The 20,256-nt window shown below is 41.2% G+C and overlaps 1 protein-coding gene across 1 annotated transcript; it reads right to left on the bottom strand.

The window, feature by feature from the left end:
- Nucleotides 1-110: 110 nt before the first annotated feature.
- Nucleotides 111-13,955, bottom strand: gusb (glucuronidase, beta). The gene is made up of 12 exons (XM_061247842.1): nucleotides 13,676-13,955; nucleotides 11,838-12,023; nucleotides 10,727-10,908; nucleotides 10,310-10,452; nucleotides 9,741-9,928; nucleotides 9,057-9,209; nucleotides 7,887-8,065; nucleotides 7,262-7,408; nucleotides 6,605-6,689; nucleotides 4,408-4,584; nucleotides 3,983-4,118; nucleotides 111-1,637 (listed from the first exon to the last, which is right to left on the bottom strand). Exons 1-12 carry the CDS (start codon nucleotides 13,886-13,888, stop codon nucleotides 1,489-1,491), a joined length of 1,938 nt encoding a protein of 645 aa, XP_061103826.1. The 5' UTR covers nucleotides 13,889-13,955; the 3' UTR covers nucleotides 111-1,488.
- Nucleotides 13,956-20,256: the final 6,301 nt, after the last annotated feature.

Below are 20,256 nucleotides of genomic sequence, written 5' to 3'. Positions count from 1 at the left end.
AAACATCCACTTTAAAGATGGCAGAAAGGTTGCGACTGCAGCCAAGTCTTGAACTCTCAATGAAGGGGTTAAAAAGCTCAACAGTTCATAGACTCGATTAAAAGACCTGCTGAAAATTCACAAGAATCTCTTTTATTAATACAGTCTCAAAAATACATAATTTTCTGGAAAAAGCAGTATGTTCAAGTAAACAAGAAACATCCTGAAGACCCATTTTGTGATTTAGGCGGTCGTGACTTGCAGACACAGGAACAGGTCATGTGGAATAAAAAGGTATGCTCTCGTTTTTTTGTATTTTGGAAGAGCACCGGGAACAGTTACTCCCTTACTACAACTGATTTTGGCAAAGAATTTTGCTGCAGGACAATTAATTTGAACAGCATCTTAATCATAAAAACACACAACTGAATATATTTTGCTGAATCCTTTCTTTTAAATGAACTTGTTTATGGAAGTTTCATGACTAAGTTTCACTGCTAAACCATAATGATATTGGAATAAACATCATAGAACCATATACCTGCAATTAAAGAATTCTACACATCCTGCATGATGTGCTGATGAAGTAACTAGTGTTTATTTTTCCATCAGAAGGCATAGTGTTCAAAATGTTAGAGAGGCAACTATACTTTAGGTCTTCCAATTTCCTCCATTATGGAGGTCAATAAAAATATACTTAATGGCTTCATTAAATTTACACATATAAACCTTGTAGTTTGTTCAACTAAAAACTTCCAGCACATGTCTTAGGGTACCCTACATTGCATATTACTGGACATACAGTTTCCACTGATTTAGCTGAGATCTTTAAAGTAAGCAAGAAAGCACATAGAACATTTATCCCTGGTGTGACAAATTGCAACTCCTGAACACGATTTTTTGATCTTCAGAACAATACCTGGCTAAACCAGTCTCTCAAGACACCTCGCCCTTACACCCCACCTTATCCATAGTTTCCTCCAACAATTTTACAATAGTTGCGATTGTGCTGCAATATAAGAGTATGTGCTTTTGGGGCAGGTCCATGGGCTGGGTTCCTACAGGTACAGTACATGTAAAAAAACTAAATAATAATAAAAATAATTAATAAAAACAAATCACACTGCACAATTCCTACCACAAAGGATTATGGGAAGGTGACATAGCAACAGTGTGTGAAGTGTAGGAGACAAATTAAAACCATTTTTGTTCTGTTTTGTTCATCTGTAGTTCAAGAGAGCAAACTAATGTTAAAACCTGTTCACTCACATTAAGACATAGATTATGAAAACTGCCATTTAGACAACACAGCATAGCTAGTGATGAAGTGACGAAGATTGCAATTCACATTCATAGCAAAACGCAAATCAACTTGTTCCCTTATTTAAAAAAAAAAGAAACTTGCGGGTCATCTCTGTGTCCCGCCTGAAGCAATAAGGCACTGAGTTCAATGCGGTTTGAGAGCTGGTGCTGGATTCCTGCAGCGATGAGTCTGTGGCGGCAGGACTCTCACAGACAGGGGTACCTCGACCAGCTGGGGAGGATGCCGGTTTCGTTCGCCAGCCTCCAGTACCTCTCCCTCAGGATGAACGCGCCCGTTTTCGGCTGTCGCTGCCGGCTGAAGATGCCCTTCTTGTTCCCCACGACTCGAGTGATGGCTACGAGACAGAAAGGGACAGACTCATGTGTGTGTTTGCATGCTTGCATGGGTATACGTATGTGGATCTGTGTGACAGACAGAAACAGACTTGTGTGCATTATGTGGGTTTGCATGGGTACAGTTGTGTTCAAAATAATAGCAGTCCAACATGACTTACCAGATCAATCACTGTTTTTGGTAGAAAATATATTACTACATGGTAAATAATTTACCAGTAGGTGTAGTAGAGTCATAGAAAACCAACAGACCCACCATTCATGATACACATGCTCCTGAGTCTGTGTAATTGAATAATTAATTGAAAGAGGCATGTTCAAAATAATAGCAGTGTGGAGTTCAATTAGTGAGGTCATTCATTCTGTGAAAAAACAGGTGTGAATCAGGTGGCCCTTATTTAAGGATGAAGCCAGCACATGTTTGCATGCATTTTCTGTGAAAACCTGTCGTTCCAGACATTGTTCAAAAGAACAGCGTACTTTGATTAAAACGTTGATTGGAGAGGGAAAAACGTATAAAGAAGTGCAGAAAATAATAGGTTGCTCAGCTAAAATGATCTCCAATGCTTTAAAATGGAAAGCAAAACCAGAGAGACGAGGAAGAAAACAAAAGGCTACCATTCGAATGGATTGAAGAATAGCCAGAATGGCAAAGACTCAGCCAATGATCAGCTCCAGGGTGATCAAAGACAGTCTGAAGTTACCGGTGAGTACTGTGACAATTAGAAGACGCCTGTGTGAAGCTAATCTATCGGCAAGAAGCCCCCGCAAAGTCCCACTGTTAAAAAAAAAAAAGACACATGCTGAAGAGGATACAATTTGCCAAAGAACACATCAACTGGCCTAAAGAGAAATGGAGAAACATTTTGTGGACTGATGAAAGTAAGATTGTTCTTTTTGGGTCCAAGGGACACAGGCAGTTTGTCAGACGACCACCAAACACTGAATTCAAGCCACAGTACACTCTGAAGACAGTGAAGCATGGTGGGGCAAGCATCATGATATGGGGATGTTTCTCTTACTATGGTGTCGGTCCTATTTATCGCATACAAGGAATCATGGATCAGTTTGCCTATATCAAAATACTTGAGGTCATGTTGCCTTAGAGATTTTTCAGTTTATACAGTAAATATTTGAGTTTGTAAAGAAAAATGCAGACACTGCTATTTTTTTGAACAGCCCAATATTCATTTTTCTTCATTTTCTGTAAAGTAATTAAAAAATGGACACATTTTTCTTCATGTTTTGATTTAGGATATAATGTGCAGTGTTCCCAATGCATCAAAATAAAAACTATTAAGGATTTTGAGCTTTACTCACGTTTTTAAACACACTGCTATTATTTTGAACACAACTGTATGTCTGTCTTTTACTAAAGCTTAATGGGTTTCAACAGTACAGTCCTCCTCTTAGCTTGTGAATGTCAGAAGCTAAAAAAAAAAAAATTAAAAAAATTACATCAACCTATACAGCCTGTCATTTTATAATGAATTCCTGTTTTTTTTTTTGTTTTTTTTTCTCAATGCTTCATCAGATTGTGTCCTTCATCTCCCTTGGGGAGGTGCGTGAGGCCACTGTCACTGTGGCATCCCGCTACGGTAATTCGCAGAATATGAATGCTCGTCTTGCCTGGCAGCGGGGAGCCATCACCGGCCCAGCATGCAATCATGAACACTGCTACTGTGCCACCTGGGCCTCGGCTGAACGAAACCAACAGTGCGACACTGCCAGCCTTAAATACCAAAACCAAACCATTACAATGCCCTGCTCTGGGAACACCCGAGCAAGTGCTGCAGGTTAGCGGGGTGTGTCCACAGTCAATAATACCTTCTTTTATTACCAGTGTAGGGTTTGCCTACATAAGATTAAGTAATGTTCAAACGGCACTGGAGTCATTTTAGAAATTGCGGAAGCAGTAATGAATTATGCAGGGTGAAATTTCGTTCAAGCTGTTAACACTTCAAGTTCCTAGCCTCTCCCCCTCCTGCGTTCAGCTCTCTGTGTTAACATGGACAGTGGCGAAAGTGTAGCTGAAGTGGAGCGAATACAATAGTGAAGGAGAGGGAGAAGAATCGAGGAGCAGATATGTGGGCTTTTTTTTTTTTTTTTTGCAACGTTTACCAATAATTATGCAAAAACATATGTCATGTCATCGTTTTACAAACAGCTTGGAAAAATAGCACTTTGATCCTACAATATGCAAACTTCGACCAATTTTGGAATTTATTACGTTTTAATTGAATCAGTATGGAACATTTCTGTGTTACATTCGGAATGATTTTCATCACCGGTAAATTAATGAGATTTGCTGCCGCAGTTTCAGAGGAAACGCGTTTGGTTCTCTTACTTTGTGCCGTCATGAAGTCGGCAAAGTTCCAGATGAGCTCGCCGATGACGTACTCTTTCCTCTTTTGGTCGAATACGCGGTGATAATTCTCCAGCACAAGTTTCTGGTACTCCTCTGTGAACATCAGGGGCGGGTCCTGACAACAAATGGAGCGAAGCATTTATTGTCACTTGGACCTAAACTGTGAATGGTGTCATTGGTGAACGGTGAATTGACATTCATGCTTTAAAGGTTTCAATATTTTAGCTTAGCCTTTTTGTCTAAATCAAATTCCCTTTAAGCCAATAAATGTATTTCATTAATTACTTTTAAAATAACCAGTGTTAGACTTGAATTGCAGGGGACTCGAGTAAAAAAAATCCCAGTTATATCTGTGTGTGTATGTAGTATGTAAAGGAAAGACGGAAAGGATCCCTGGCACTCACAGTATGGAGCCCCGGCACAACATCGGCTCCGTATTCACTCTGAATGATGGGCTTCTGGTATTTGCCAAACCAGTTCTCAAACTGGGTATTCAGCTGAATGGGAATGACTTCCAGGTGCCCGGGGTCATGGTACCAGGAGAAGTAGCTGTTCACACAAATGACGTCCACGTAGGGAGCCTGGTGACAATGACACCACAGAAGTTGTTAGTTTTCCCCCCCTGGCCTTGTTGTTAGTTCCCCCCCCCCCCCCCCCCCGGCATCTTGGACTCTTAATGGCCAAGAGAGGAATTGCAGCAACAAACGTCCTCAAACCACAACACAGTTTATCCCTCGCCCTTCTCTGTGAATGTGTTGACATCGAAACGGCATTAGCTGTGGCAATTAGAACCAATTTTCAACCAATGAGCTTGAATTATGGTACAGCCGTACAATGTTTTGGTACAGAGTGTTGGTGCGTCAACTGTACATTTTGAAACCCAAATTTACTATAAACTATATACAAAGGGTGAGTCACATGTCAGTGAGCTTTTCTCAATGATAGGAAGGGGACTACAATGGCCTTGTAACAATGTTTTAACACAAAAATCTCACCTACTGTACCTTTAATGGTAATGTCACATTTACATTGCTAACATTCCCGATATGCAGCTTCATTCATGCTCAGTGTAATCTCAAAATATCGTTGTAATGAGCTATAATAAAGGCCAAGGCCATGGGGCTGATACTGCTGGTTATACAAGATTACAGCACCGCACAATACTTCCACATAAGGAATTTGGGATGAGAGACAGTCGGCCAGAGAGGAGCAATGCAAACTTGCACAGACCGGATCGGGGAACTGCATTTTGTTTGTTGGAATGCTGTCCAAATAGTTTCCTTTGGTGAAGCTTGTTTTTGTATGAGTCACATTTTTTGTGAGAACAGGTTATAGTGGTTTACCAACCAATGTACTGCACGGTGCACACTTAGAAGGAACAAGTTAGCAAGGCAAATTAAAACGTACAGTGGTTTGCAGAAATTTGGGCACCCCTGGTTTAAATGTCCGTTACAATGAATCTGTACGTGATCGAAAGCAAAGTTGAACTCTAAATGGTACGGAGTTGAATATGAGACCTTTCTGTAAATTGCAATTTTCAATTTTAAAAAAGAAAAGAAAAGGGCCCTGTGCAAAAGTTTGGGAAGCCATTTGCATTATTCCTTGTTACTTTTTAAAAACATGATTACTAAGGCCCAGACCCAGGTGATTTACTTGTTATGGCTTCAATGAGTCAGGTGAGTATAATTCCAGGGTTGAACTTTAAGTAACTCCATGCCATCTAAAGTATCCAACTTCAGTGGCTGTTCTGTCTGGGTTCCTCTAAACAGTTGTCCAAGGATTTCAGAATGAAGACTGAAGACAATGAAAAATGAGAGGGCTACAAAAACTCTCAATGTTTCAAACTATCAGAAACATTATTAGAAAATGGAAGATAAAGGCATCAGTTGAAGTCAAGGCAAGGTCTGGAAGACCAAGAAAGATTTCAGATAGAATGGCCTGAGACCTGGTGAGAAATGCCCACACATCACTGCAAAAGAGCTGAAAAAAGAGTAGCAAACACAGGTCTAGCTCTTCATAATACAACAGAGTTGCCAGAAAGAACAAACACGAACTGAAGCATCTGAAGTATGCAAAATAAAACATTGAGATGCCTGTGCTTTGGACTGACGAAACCAAAATTGTTAACATCTTTTTGTTTTTGGCCACCACAAAAGAAGGTATGTTTAGAGAAAAAAGGGTGAAGCCTTTGTAGTGAAGAACACCTTGGCAACTGTGAAGCATGGAGGTGGATCCATTATACCATGTGGTAGCTGGGGCCACAGGAAATATTGTGTGAATGGAAGGAAGAATGGATTCCACCAAAGATCAAGAAGGCTAATGTTCAAAGGTCAGTCGATTAATGAAGTTGAAATACCTCAAAATCAACCATGAAGTAGTAAAAAGATTTAATAAATAAATAAAGATTTTGGAATGGCCACCACAGTCCCCAGAATATTTATATCTGTGGAGAGACCTGTAACATGCTGTACATGCAAGGAGCCCTAGAGGTGAGCTAGAGGTGTTCTGCCAGGAAGAATAGGGAAAGATGCCAAAGAAATTCCATTTAGAGGTCATTTTTCAAACTACTCCACTGCAGGAAGAAAAGGAAGTCACACTCACCCCTTTATCTCTGTCAAAGTTGCTATCTGTAACAAAGGTTACAGGCCGAGAAGGGTCTAGCGACTTGGTGTGCCCTATCAATGCCCTAAGGATACAGGGAATTAGTTACATTGAAAGGCATAGAACCAAAACATGGAAAAGCACAACCATACGAAATTCATTCTCAATTTATTTGAGTAGAAAAATGTGAGATGAGGGGTTATTTTGACAAGATGAAATTCTACAGTCATTCCTTAGCTATGCTGTGTCCCAACTTAAATAACTGGTTGAGCCTACACCTGTCCTCCTCCCTAGAGAACGTTTTAGTAGTACTCTGACCGCATTCCAGTGCCAACATGCAACAACTACACCCACACTCATATCTCTACTATCAACCCCTCAGCAATGCAAATAGAAACTAAAGTCAGGTTTCCTTTTATGTAGCTAAGTTACTGTATGCTAAAATGTCACATCTAGACGGAGTACAAGAGCACATAACACCATGGAGTACACCATCTGAAAATAAGCAACCTGGGACTGAAACTGGAACTTCAGAACAGAACACTGCTGGACTTCAGTGGAATTACATTTTACATGGAAAGAAATTATGATACACAGTATCCACCATTTCATGCAAAAGTGTAATAAACATTTGCCGATGCTGAGGCGCCATCTTACTTGAAGTATGCACCAGCAGGAGGCATCTCAGCAGCAGGTTCGTTGGCCACTGACCACATGACCACAGAGGCGTGGTTCTTGTCCCTCCTCACCAGCTCCTCCATCACCACCAGGTGGTGGGCGAGTGAAGCGTTTCCGAAACTGCGACTGAAGGGATCGCGCACAATCGCACACAATCAACGGACGCACAATCTGCCTAACGACTCGGCAATAATACAGAACGTCGGACAGACAGATTTAAAAACATCTTCCAACAAGAGCAACAGATTTGGATGCCTTTGCCCTTTTTAGGGTGCATGTAGGACAGTGGTGCACTACTCCGGTCCCAGGGGGCCGGTCTGGGGACTGGTTTTTGTTCCAACCAATTGCTTTGTTTTTATTTTGCTGACAGCACTATAAATTACCCTGGTTCAAGCCTGTACTTGAGCACAGTAAAATCATTACGATGTCAGATGATTGAGTCAATTTAATAATTAACACCAGAAGTCGTCACATAAATGCTTGTTGTGCACCCCTGATCTAGGCAATGGCTGCAGTTGCTAGGGGTAGTGCGTGAAGGCTGACTGGCTGTTTGGCGCCATCTAGTGGTAAAAGTGCAGTAACACGGCAGACGGGCACCCCTCACATGTCTTTGATGCCCACGCCCGGGCACTCGTCGATGACCACGATTCCGTGGCGGTCGCACATCTGCACGATCTCCTCGGCATAGGGGTAGTGGCTCGTGCGGAAGGAGTTGGCCCCCAGCCACTTGAGCAGGTTGAAGTCCTTCACGATAAGCGGCCAATCCAGGCCCTTCCCTCGAACCTGTGCAACACAGCAGCTTGTGCTTTCAGATACACAGCAGACTTGTGATTTCAGGCTCCGTCTCACGGCGTCACTTCATGATTTTTTTTTACATAGAGGTCAACGCATCTCACACTAAAACATTTTTCAGAGGGGAGCATTTAATCTCACACCAAGACAGCCCTAAAAGATGGCAACTCTGCTTGTAAAAGGCCGTTTTCACCATGGCGATAATGGGCGGAAATGCATTTTAGTCAAATTCCAAAAAATCTGCCCCCCTAATAATCCCCTACACAGTTGATGGCATAAGCCCTTAAATTAATAACATGAGGAACCATGGTGATTATGACAACCACGGGGCATAAAAGGGTCAGTGGAGCCTATCTGCAGTGAGAGAATCAGATGAGTTTACACTGACCTGCCATGTTAAATACAAGTAATTATATTGATAAATAAATTATGAATTACAACTTGTTTTTTGTCTTGCAATAAAAAATGAGAAGTAGGCCTTCAGCCTTCTGACTGCGACCACAGCATAGTGCCAATATCTCAGAGTGAGTTTCTCGTGTATAATTGCAATTATACACCAGTTTTACCAACACATTTATAAATAAATAAATAGAAAATAAAACTTAAACGAACGATACGGAAACTCAAGATTCAAAGTTTTGTTTTTATGCCGTTTCAAAGACAGAACTGTGTTGCTTGGTTACGGGTTTCTAGCTTAGTTAGGAGCGCCTTATCGTGAGATAACGGCACTGCCTTGGAAAGTCTCTCAGCCAATCACAATGCGAGGTCGGAACAAACTTTTGTATAATCTACAGCATAAAATATCTGATTCATTATAGTGATTTATTGAACGATGTTATCGGTCACTTTAGTTTACTGCATCCTAAGATCTGCAGGGAAGGACAAAGAGCAAGGCTGAGGCACATGAAACTCAATGAGGGGTTTATAATCAGCTGACTTGGGACTCAAAGACTGTGCTCTGCTGCCCCCTGCTGGTGCTTACATCAGCGTCCTCGTGCTTGTTCACCCCGTGGAAATAGAAGGGCTTGTTGTTGATGAGGAACTGGGTGTTGGTGACCTGGACTGTGCGGATGCCCACAGGCAGAGCATAGAAATCCTCATACTGCGTGCTACCACTCCCCGCCGTCACGTGCACCTGGAATACAGAAATGTGTCAGTCTTCTCCATCCTGCTCTAGAGCCCAAATGACCCATTCCATATTAAAGGTACAATAGGCAAGATTTTTGTTTTAAAACATTGTTACAAGACCATCAATTACAATCCCTTCCTATCACTGAAAAAGGCCTGCTGCCTCACCTTCTGCCTGTGTTTATAGTCCTTTATTTATTTATTTAGGTTTCAAAATATGCAGTTGAAGGACTGACACACTAAAACACTGTAAAGGTGTACAATAATTCAACCTCATTGGTTGGGAAATTGATTCTAATTGCCACAGCCAAATGTGTATGTGTGTGTGTGTGTGGGGGGGGGGGGGATGGTAAAACATAACAACACAACATAATGAGAACAGGCCATTCAGCCCAGCAAGTGTCCCTAATGTGTAGTATACCTAAAAGCTAGATAGTATCAAGTACCATATTCAAGTTTAGATTAGAATACAGAAATATACACTATTTATAGATATGACATTATGTAATAATAATAACAAATGCAAATGCAGGTGTACCTCAAGAGAATACAGGTATGCTGGGTTCTCGTGCATTAGGTAGGGCCACCAGAGATTGACATCCGCAATTTTGAGAATCCCAGACAGCCCACTGGCTCTGGCCACACACCGGCCATCCTTATCCGACAGCATTACCTTCACCGCCGCCTTCTGACTGCCTTTGACAGACACCTGGTAGTTTATTAGGCCTGGAAAAGGACACACCGGAATTTGCATTCTGAAAAGGCGAATTCTAACAAGAGAATATTCAAATAGGAGACAAATTACGAATCCGTGCATCTACAAAGCCAGGAGTCTTACCAGAACTTGCGTATTTTAAAAATAGGCCTGTAGCCTAGTGGCAACACGACTGGGACTTGGTGGTTTGTGGTTCAAGGCCCGGTGAAGCCACGATAAGATCTACATAGCTACTGGGCCCTTGAGCAAAGCCTTTAACCCTGCATTGCTCCAAGGGGGATTGTCCCCTGCTTAATGTAATCAACTGTACGTCGCTTTGGATAAGAGCATCAGCTAAATAAGAAATGTATTACAAAATAAATAAATACTAAGGAGCAGGGGGACACACTCACCAATATTGTCTGCAAATCCTGTCTCCACTGTGATGTCATCAATGTATGCCTTTGGAGTCGTGTATAGTAAAACAGGGCGGTGAATTCCAGCATAATTAAAGAAGTCAAAATTGATATTCTGCACAAAATAGCCGGGTGGGTATCTGTTGATTTGCACAAAATTTGCAAATGTCAAAAAAACACAAAAAAAACCACACATTTAATTTATTCTAAAACTGATTGGTCCAGGTATGATCTATACCCATTAACTTAAATATTAATTAATTTAATATTATTAAATATTTGGAAAATGCTACAACAAAAAAAGAAAGAACATCCTTTATCCAAATATATTTTGTAGCGCCATACAGTACTAACAAAGGGTTAAAGGGGTTTAAACAAGGACCGATTTGCTGAGTCACGATATAAAATGCTAACTTTGTGAGGTCGTCCATGTGCTGAATGGTGCCGGGAGGTAATGTTTGCAGAGTCAGGGTGTTGTTGACTGCAATGGTGATCCGACAGGGAACGTTGGGTTCAGTTCGGAGCGCACTGCTGATATCCGCTTCAAACGGAAGGTGGCCTCCCTCGTGCTCAGTGACCATCACCCCGTTCACCCACTGTTAGGGTCAGACAGGAAAACAGCGGTCACAGTCAGGGGGGGCCAGGTTTCATTGGTATCATACACAGACCCACCAACTGTTAGGGCTGCTAAAGAAAATGCATGGAAATGAGCTCCTGACCATGAACATGCAAAAAAAGAAGCGTAAGTGAAAAGCCTCAGGGAAGCATTATATTTTTACATCTGGGTATTACAGTATTGCGTTCTTTAAATGAGGCCTACCGTGCCCTTAATCTCCGAACCAAGTACCAAAGTGATAGTGGTATATATTTTTCCATTTTTCATCTAATAAAATGAATGTTACATAAAATGTAGAAAGCCACTTGTGCAACAACCACACTAAATCACATTTCAACTGAAGGTAAAATCATCATTTTACCACTTCCCTTGCAATTGCAGCAAGATAGGGGTTCACTTGGAAAAAGCACAAAACATTTTTTTCCAGTTTCCATTGCATTGCTGGTAATCATCCCTTTACAAGTGCTACCTGTAAACTTTGATCCACATCTTTTCAATAACAACTGACCACATACAAGTGGAGTACTATTAACAGTATTATTTTCATGGGTTTCTGCAGCACACCCTGGTTACATAAATTAAGTGTGGTTTCAAAAGAAGAACTTTGAAAGGGATATAGAGTACTACTTGTTCTTCGTAGACTCCAAAAACCTGTTTAACATCAGCTCAGGAAGAATGTTTCCTTTGTTGAGTCATGATGTAATGTTTTATTCAGGTGAATTTGGCATTCAAAATATTTAATTATAAGTGTATAGGTTTTTTTGTTTTTTTTCCAATTATGTTAATTTTTTATGTTAAACTCTGGTAAATGTACAAGTGATAATAATGATCTTCATCTTCATCATGCCCAACTACTGAAGCTGGTATTTCCTACAATGCAGAGGGGAGAAAGAGAGATGCAATACTTACAACCACAGAATAGTAGTGTGCACTTCCCACCCTAAGAACTATTCTCAGTCCCTCATCGGACACCCAGCGAGCAGGGACCAGCACCTCCCGCTCATACCACACCCAGCCAATGAAGTCCCTCAGTCGCGGCTCCTGAGTGATGTCATTAAAGCTAGCAGGCACAGGCATGTCAATCACAGGACCCGTCTACGTAAGAGAGAGGAGAGAGGAAAAAATAAAAAATAACCTTATCGAGGGACAACAAAATAATGCGATAATGCGAACAGAGAACCTATTCTGTATCGCTTGAGCATGAATGATTGAAAGCAATATAAATAATCCGTTCTCCAGTAAACACAGACCACCTAAACCGGTTAGTTGCAACCACCGTCATAGAATAAGACAGGTGGGAAATATAGTGCCGTCAATTTAGTCATTTTTTTGTAAATACAAATAATGTATGTCAATGCATATCAATACAAGTAATGCATGTAGACCTTTTTTAAATGCACAATAAATACGCAATGCTATATCTTAGTCAGCCAACTAACTCTCTTAAATCTGAAAGGACAAAAATTCTGCATGCGCTAAAAAAATCAGGCTATGTCTACACAAATTGGCTCATCAATATGAATATATGTATTTACAAGTAGCCTATAATATTCACAAACAATACAACATTTAATGCCTTAATTTCGTATCTGTGCAGAACGTAAGGTGGTATATTAGCGTAGTGATTAAGGTAAATGACTGGGACACGCAAGGTCGGTGGTTCTAATCCCGGTGTAGCCACAATAAGATCCGCACAGCCGTTGTGCCCTTGAGCAAGGCCCTTAACCCTGCATTGCTCCAGGGGAGGATTGTCTCCTGCTTAGTCTAATCAACTGTACGTCGCTCTAGATAAGAGCGTCTGCCAAATGCCAGTAATGTAATGTAATGTATAGTTTGGCCCCATTGCAGAAAAAAATGCTGCGTGCGCGTTTGCATGAGACTTGATCAAATGGATCCAAAGTTGTTTTGTATACAACCAAATCACAAACCTTGCACGAATTGAATGAAATTGGGAAGTTGATGTGTATTGGCTGGAAACAGTACACCGTTTTATTCAGATTCTTTCAGAGAGAACAAACTCGACATTGACATGGCTGAAATGAACACTCCCTTCCTTTCTTAAGAAAACACATAATTATATATCCCTTTAATCGTTAGCGCTCACCGATACCCATCCCCCCAACATGGGTGAAATTACATTGGTAGGGAGGAAGGACCATTTCCTTTCGGTTCCGGAGATTCTGTGTCAAGATTTGGAAGTCAATGGCTTTACTTTGTAAGCAGATATGAGCATAAAGTAGAGGTGGAATCCGACGAATCAATAAGAATTCTCCTTCTTGTCAATACATAAAAACATTACATACTGTAATCTACTGTTTATATTACACAGATATGCTAATCTGCCAGTGTTAGCTTCTTAGCTAATATGAACTACTTCCTACAAACTACAAATTTTACCCCGCGAGGAAGAAGGTTAGTGTTAAGCTGGTTGTTGTGGCAAGCTAACTCGTTGGGGATAATGCTGGCAATCTGCTATTTGACGACTACAATGTAATTGATTGAGGTGTATTAAAGACAACACTGTTGCAGGAACATGACTAACGGGATACATCCGTCAAATGTACTATTTAAGCTAGTCCATTTACTCTGGGTTAAAATATAGGAAGTAGTCAGCAAGCGAACTAACGTTAAATCTCCAAACCAAATGAGCACACCCGTGAGCACACCCGTTTATAAGTTATAACTTGGCATGGAAAATACAGTTCAATGCTTAGGTTTCTGCCGCGATAGTGGCACTTGGGTTTTACCTGTGCCAATGGAGTCTTGAACCATGACTTTTCAAAGCCCAAGTTCCTGCTCCGTGAAAAATCGGCCCTGAAGCTCCATAGTCCATTCAGTTCTTTAATTTCCCGTGACATCGACTCGCGAGGATATAACATTCCGCCATCTAATGCGCTGCATACATTCCATATTGTAGAAATGCAAAGACAACAGGCAAGTAATATCTTTCGCTTCTCCATCTCAGCATTTGCAAATCCCGCAATCTTAGACAGCCAGTTAACTTGAAAAGTCACATGACAACCAGCTTAGGTCACATGATTAATTGTCATCCGCAAACTGCTTGGTCTGTCCCCCCCCCCTCCCCGGAGAGCTGACATAGCCACGAAATGAAAGACCGGTTAACGTAACTTGGTAACAATAAATCGGAAAAAGGAAATAGTGGAACAGACTAGCCAGGGCCCCAAGACCTTGGGGAGTGGGGTGACTGCTAGCCTCGTATTACATGCGCTTTGGTAAAGAGCACCAGTCCTCTGCATGCTATTATTGCAAAGTTAAAATGATTCCAGTGGTCTCCCAACCTGCCATCATGCCTTCTGTCACCTGGGCATTGACCTGGGGCCTCATTTATAAACGTTGCGTAGGCACAAAAGAATGCGTACGCCACTTTCTAAGCAAACTTGACGGGAAAATGTGCGCTCCTCCACGGAAACTCTGACCCATGCGTACGCACAGTAACTGGAGAAATGAGAAACTGTGCCTTTAATGCTCGTGACGTAAGACCAGGAAAACGGGAAGTGAAACAGGATTTAAAAAGGAATAAAGATTTGCCGGGAGTTGTAGCTGGGTATGGCTGCTGTAAGGACGTGCTTCGTCCCTGTTATACTTATTAAAGTGTTATGTTGTTGAATCTCGCTATACGGGTTCTCTCCCTTCCTAAGTGCAACACAACATTTGGCGACGAGAGAAGTCGAAAATGATACACAACAGATACCACTGTGTAAAATAAATCGAAATTGATTGTTGTTGATTGTACTCTTAAAGGGTTCTGATTTTCTGCATGTTTACACTAGGACTCGGAACTATACTGTCCTCTCAGGTCCTCTGCACTTGTTCTTGGGTTTAATTTGCACTTTGTTGTACGTCGCTCTGGATAAGAGCGTCTGCTAAATGCCATGTAATGTAATGTAATGTAATGAAATATTACCTCTCACGTATCATAAATGAAGAGTTAATTTGCAAAAACGGATAAAAGCCTCTCTTACAACGAATAAACAAACAGCTGTTTGATTGATGCTCCCTGGAGTGCCCAAAAAATATGATTTAGGATGATAAATATAAACGGAGATGTTGTTGTAAAATAATCCCTCAAATATGTAGACGAATTGTTAAACAATACTTCATGTTATTAAATGTATTCTCATAAATAATATGGTGAACAGTCGGACAAATTGCGCTGCACTGATGCCGTTTACAATGCGTCAGCCGGGCAGATACGAGTGCATAGTTTCATATATTGTTATCATATTCATATATTATGTTTTATAATGTGTTTATTGTTATGGATTTTTGTTCGTTTTATCTCTTAATTTTGTAACTGTGTTTTCAATGGTGCTAGACAAATAACGTGTATTACTATTATTATTATTATTATTATTATTATTATTATTATCATCGTCATCATCACATTCGTTGTGCAGAACTGTTCGTCATTTACAATCAATCAGGATAATTCCCACACCTGTACCTTTTCAGAGGCAATCAAATGGCTGAAATCCCTTTTCTTGGCCTTCTTTTCAGCGTTTGCCATGGTCGTCTTCGTGAAATGCATATTCATTAGGGGTGTTTCACTGCCTATTTATAGGCAACTGTGGGCGGGACATGAAGCTGGCAAAGTTGCGCCACACTTAGAGTTGATTGTGATTTATAAAGGAAAAAATCAGAATATTTTTTTGCGTATGCACGTCCTAGGTTTCATGCTTACGCAACCTTTTGACGTGAATCCTAAGCACAGTTTTATAAATGAGGCCCCTGGTCACTGCCCGGGTTCAAATTGCTCCTTTTAGACACTGATGCTAGCAATGTTGGCATTTGGAGGGGGGGATCTTATTGCAGCTCGCAGAAGAGGGGGTGATATACTTCAGTCCTGTGCTTTGCAAGAAGCTATTATACCATCAGGTGGGAGCTGTTGGTCCACTCTGCACTACAATTCCTATTTACATTACATTACATTATTGGCATTTGGCAGACGCTCTTATCCAGAGCGACGTACAACAAAGTGCATATCCATAACCAGAGCTAAGTGCCCTGAAAGACCCTAGAGGGAAGTACAATTTCAATTGCTACCCGTACAACAAAGATAAATCAACAAATAAACAAACAAAAAAGCAAAAGTGACCAAACTTAACTATCCAAATACTGCTTACCTAGCCAACTAAAAATACCGAAACACTACGTAAATCGCAAAGACAACAATTAAGGTTCACAGGGAGGTAGGGAGGGATGGGGAGAGGTGCTGCTTGAAGAGGTGCGTCTTCAGTTTGCGCTTGAAGGTGGGGAGAGATTCTACAGTTCTGACCTCAACGGGGAGTTCGTTCCACCACCGTGGAGCCAGAACAGACAGTAGTCGTGAGCGTGAGGTGGAGGTTCAGAGAGGGGGAGGTGCCAAGCTGCCTGTGGAGGCTGAACGATGATGTTCTGGGACCTTTTCTGGTCACTGATGGTGGAAACCACTGTTTCTGTTAGCCATGGACTACTTTACGGAGTGGCCGGATTATATCCGGTTCCTTCACAAGAAGCATTGATGATGGCAGAGTGCCCGGTCTTGGGTATGTTCTTTTGGTTTGGGTGCACTCCGAAGTAACTTTGAGAGGCAGGTCTTTGCAGAGTGCTGCTGAATTCTGGCAATAAAGAGGACTCGGACCACACTGCTGCATCCACAGAGCGACGGGCTAGTGAGATGGCTATAATGTCATGCTAGCCACCCAGTTAGTGCTGTTCACGTCATGCGACCAGCGTGATTGGGGCCTGCTGCTGGTTCTGATATCTTACAGTTTCCTTGGCCGACCACTGCGTCCTCAACGTTGCCTGTTTCTTTGTGCTTCTTAAACAGAGCTTGGACAGCATATCTGGAAACCCCTGTCTGCCTTGAAATTTCTGCCTGGGAGAGACCTTGCTGATGCAGTATAGCTACCTTGTGTCTTGTTGCTGTGCTCAGTCTTGCTATGGTGTATGACTTCTGACATTAAACCTCAGCAACCTCACCTTGGAAGCAGAGTTTGGCTGTTCTACACAGAAGAGTGGCAAGAGTGGCCTCTCCACTGAGACTGCCCTGCTCGCGGTCACTGAGGCACTCCACTCTGCTGAAGCCAAATCCCTCGCCATCTTCCTCGACTTGTCGGCCGCCTTCGATACAGTCAACCATGAGAGTCTGCTCTCATCGCTGACTGGGATGGGTGTCACAGGATCTGCATTGTCCTCTCCGACAATTGACCTCACACTGATTGTTGAGGACTCTGTAGTATCCTCCTCCCATACGGCCAAGAATCTTGGGGTGACTCTTGATAACCGCCTCACCCTCCACATGTATCCTCCACTGATCGTCCTCTACAATATATGCCGTATCCGTCATCTCCTGACGGAGAAAGCCACCCAGCTCCTAGTCCAGGCGCTCTACAACTCATTGTCATTTCCCGCCAGGATTACTGCAACTCCCTCCTTGCCTCCTTGCTCCCAGTTTCTGCCATCAAGCCCCTCCAGCTGGTACAGAATACTGCAGCCCGCCTGATCACCAGTCAGCCCAGGTCACCCCATTCCTCATTGGCCTCCACTGGCTTCCTGTTGCCGCACGCATTCGCTTCAAGGCCCTATGTTGGCATTTCAGGCTGCTAAGGGGACTGACCCACCTTACTTACCTTAGTCCTCCCGCTTCTGATATCCCTCTTGTCTAACCTAAGCATGTTGGAGAACTTGCCACAGTTCTTCTCCAGACTTTGGTTGGCTCATTGCTTCTGATCTCAGATAGCCTTGATCAAGTTTTTATGTAAAAAGTTGTCAATTGCTTGCACTAATATGTTACTTTCTAAAATTAAATACAAAAATGTCTCTGTAAAATTAAATCTTTTGCTAAATGAATATTTGTAAATCTCAAATGTATTATTTTATACTAACATAGACAAAGAAATGAACATATATATAATAAAGTCTGGAGTGCCTAAGACCTCTGCACAGTACTGTACATATTAAATTGATGATCATTAGCTCCTGTTTGGTATAATTGGTTAATCACACACCTCACTATATGCCTACAAAATCCCTGACTTTGTGCAAGTGTACCTAGAAGAATTGATGCTGGTTTGAAGGCAAAGGGTGGTCACACCAAATATTGATTTGATTTAGATTTTTCTTCTGTTCACTCACTTTGCATTTTGTTAATTGATAAAAACAAACTATTGACATTTCTATTTTTGAAAGCATTCTTACTTTACAGCATTTTTTTCACACCTACCTAAAACTTTTGCACCGTACTGTATATGGTTTCCATCAATGTAAAATAAAATTAAAAAAACCTCAAGTCAAATTAATATTAATGAAATATTTTGTGGGCTGTCTTCTCAAATACGTAAGTTACATATACGTTGAACAGTAAGCTATTTAGATATTTTATTTGGACTGCCTTAAATCAGGCATTGCTTTATCACATGTCTTTGCTTCTACTACCACCTGTCTGTTAGGTGATTTCTGTTTGTAGGTTATGCTTGTCAACCTACACTCAGTGAACACTTTAGACATTTACTTATCCATCCAATTATCTAATTAGCCAATCATGTGGCAGGAGTGCAATCTATAACACCATGCAGATACAGGTCAGGAGCTTCAGTTAATGTTCACATCAACCATCAGAATGGGGAAAAATGTGATCTAAGTGACTTTGACCATGGAATGATTGTTGGTGCTAGGCAATGGTGCGAAAAACTAAAAACATCCAGTGAGCAGCACTGTAGGCAGAAACACCTTGTTAATGAGAGATGTCAGAGGAGAAAGGCCAGACTGGTCAAAGCTGACAGGAAGGTGACAGAAACACAAATAACCACACATTTCAACAGTGCTATGCAGAAAAGAATCTCTGAACACACAACGCTTCAAACCTCTGAGTGGATAGGCTGCAGCAGAACACTCTTATGAATACCTAATAAAGTGCTCACATTACATTCATTACATTACATTACATTACTCACTGGGTGTATATCTGTTATAACACAAAAGAGAGCTCTATTGAATAGCATTTTATTGACTGAAGTGAAACTAAAGTCCATGGTTTGTAATCGCCTCACTTACTGATCACGTATGACTCGTGTTTAAAAGGCACTGGGTTAAAAACAGCCCCTGTGGAACTTGGACAGGTCTGAATATGTTCACTTTATTTGTAATCTTGTTTATTAGCAATCTTGTATTTTTAGAAAACGTCCTTGGAGTCATGCTGTTGATATTTTCTGTCAAAAAACCTCTAAATCAATGTAGGGTTAACAGTGGCTGCTTCCTAATCAAAACACACAGCCTTTCATCAAGATTTCAAGTCACCTGATTTTTGAAGATGCAATTCCCAGGTTGGAACGCTAGGCAGAGCTGTTCCCTTACATCATTTGACTATTCCAACTATTTGGAATAGGCGCTGCTGGCAAGAACCTAACGTTCAGCTCCGGGGTCAGACATTATAAAGCCGCATTTGAGCTGGAAAAAAGAGAGAACCTCAGACTTTTACATCATGACCTGGGGGTATTACATTCTAAATGAGGTCTCAGAATCTGACCTGAACAAAATGAAGTCATTGAGATATTGGTGGGGCTTAAAACTAATTTCCTGTCCAAAATAATTTCCCATGACTCCTTCTTGGTTAAAAAAATAATGAATTGCAAAATGTCAAATGAGGGGTATGTTATACATAGCCTAACCTACTTATTTATGAGTTCACTATGCTAGACAATTTCATTCAATTCATTTGAAATGAACGGTTTTCTCCAATAAAAGTAAAGGAGAGAATAAGGAATTATAAAACCAGGAATACATAGCTTTGAAGTTTTTTTTGTTTATTTTCTAAGTTGCATGAACTAGGTCTTGTGAGGATACACTGAAGGCTTTATGTAACCTCTGTGCGTCACCAAAATGCTTACTCTAGTAAAAAGCAACAAGTTAGGAGATTAATTATGTATTGTAAGACTTCAGAAATAGATGGCACAACACATTGTTTAAGGTTCACTTGGTCAAATTCAGTAGTTTTGATTGAAACCCTCTTTACTTCGGGCTATCCGTAGCTGCACACCTGGAGGCTGTGATGTTGTAAAAGTAGTCTGGTACTCTGGTCACGGCATTGGTGTATCACGTTGGAACACTGCATCATGCTGAAAAATGCATGTTACAGACCACCAGGGAATCACTGTGGCCCTGCTAGGCTAAGAGTGCTGAGAAAAGAAGTTCAAAATGTTTTGCCATTTACTGGAATTATGAAAAACATGGTAGTAGTAAAGTGCTAGATTATGGTGAGCTTTTAATTTACCTCACAAAATCCACCTCATAACCTACTTTTTAACATCCTGAAGTAATTTACTTGGGT

The sequence above is a fragment of the Conger conger genome, chromosome 7 (assembly GCF_963514075.1).
Source record: "Conger conger chromosome 7, fConCon1.1, whole genome shotgun sequence".
In the NCBI taxonomy this organism is placed as follows: domain Eukaryota; kingdom Metazoa; phylum Chordata; class Actinopteri; order Anguilliformes; family Congridae; genus Conger; species Conger conger.
The sequence above is the reverse complement of the archived record's forward strand: the minus strand, read 5'-3'. Positions and strand labels throughout refer to the sequence as shown.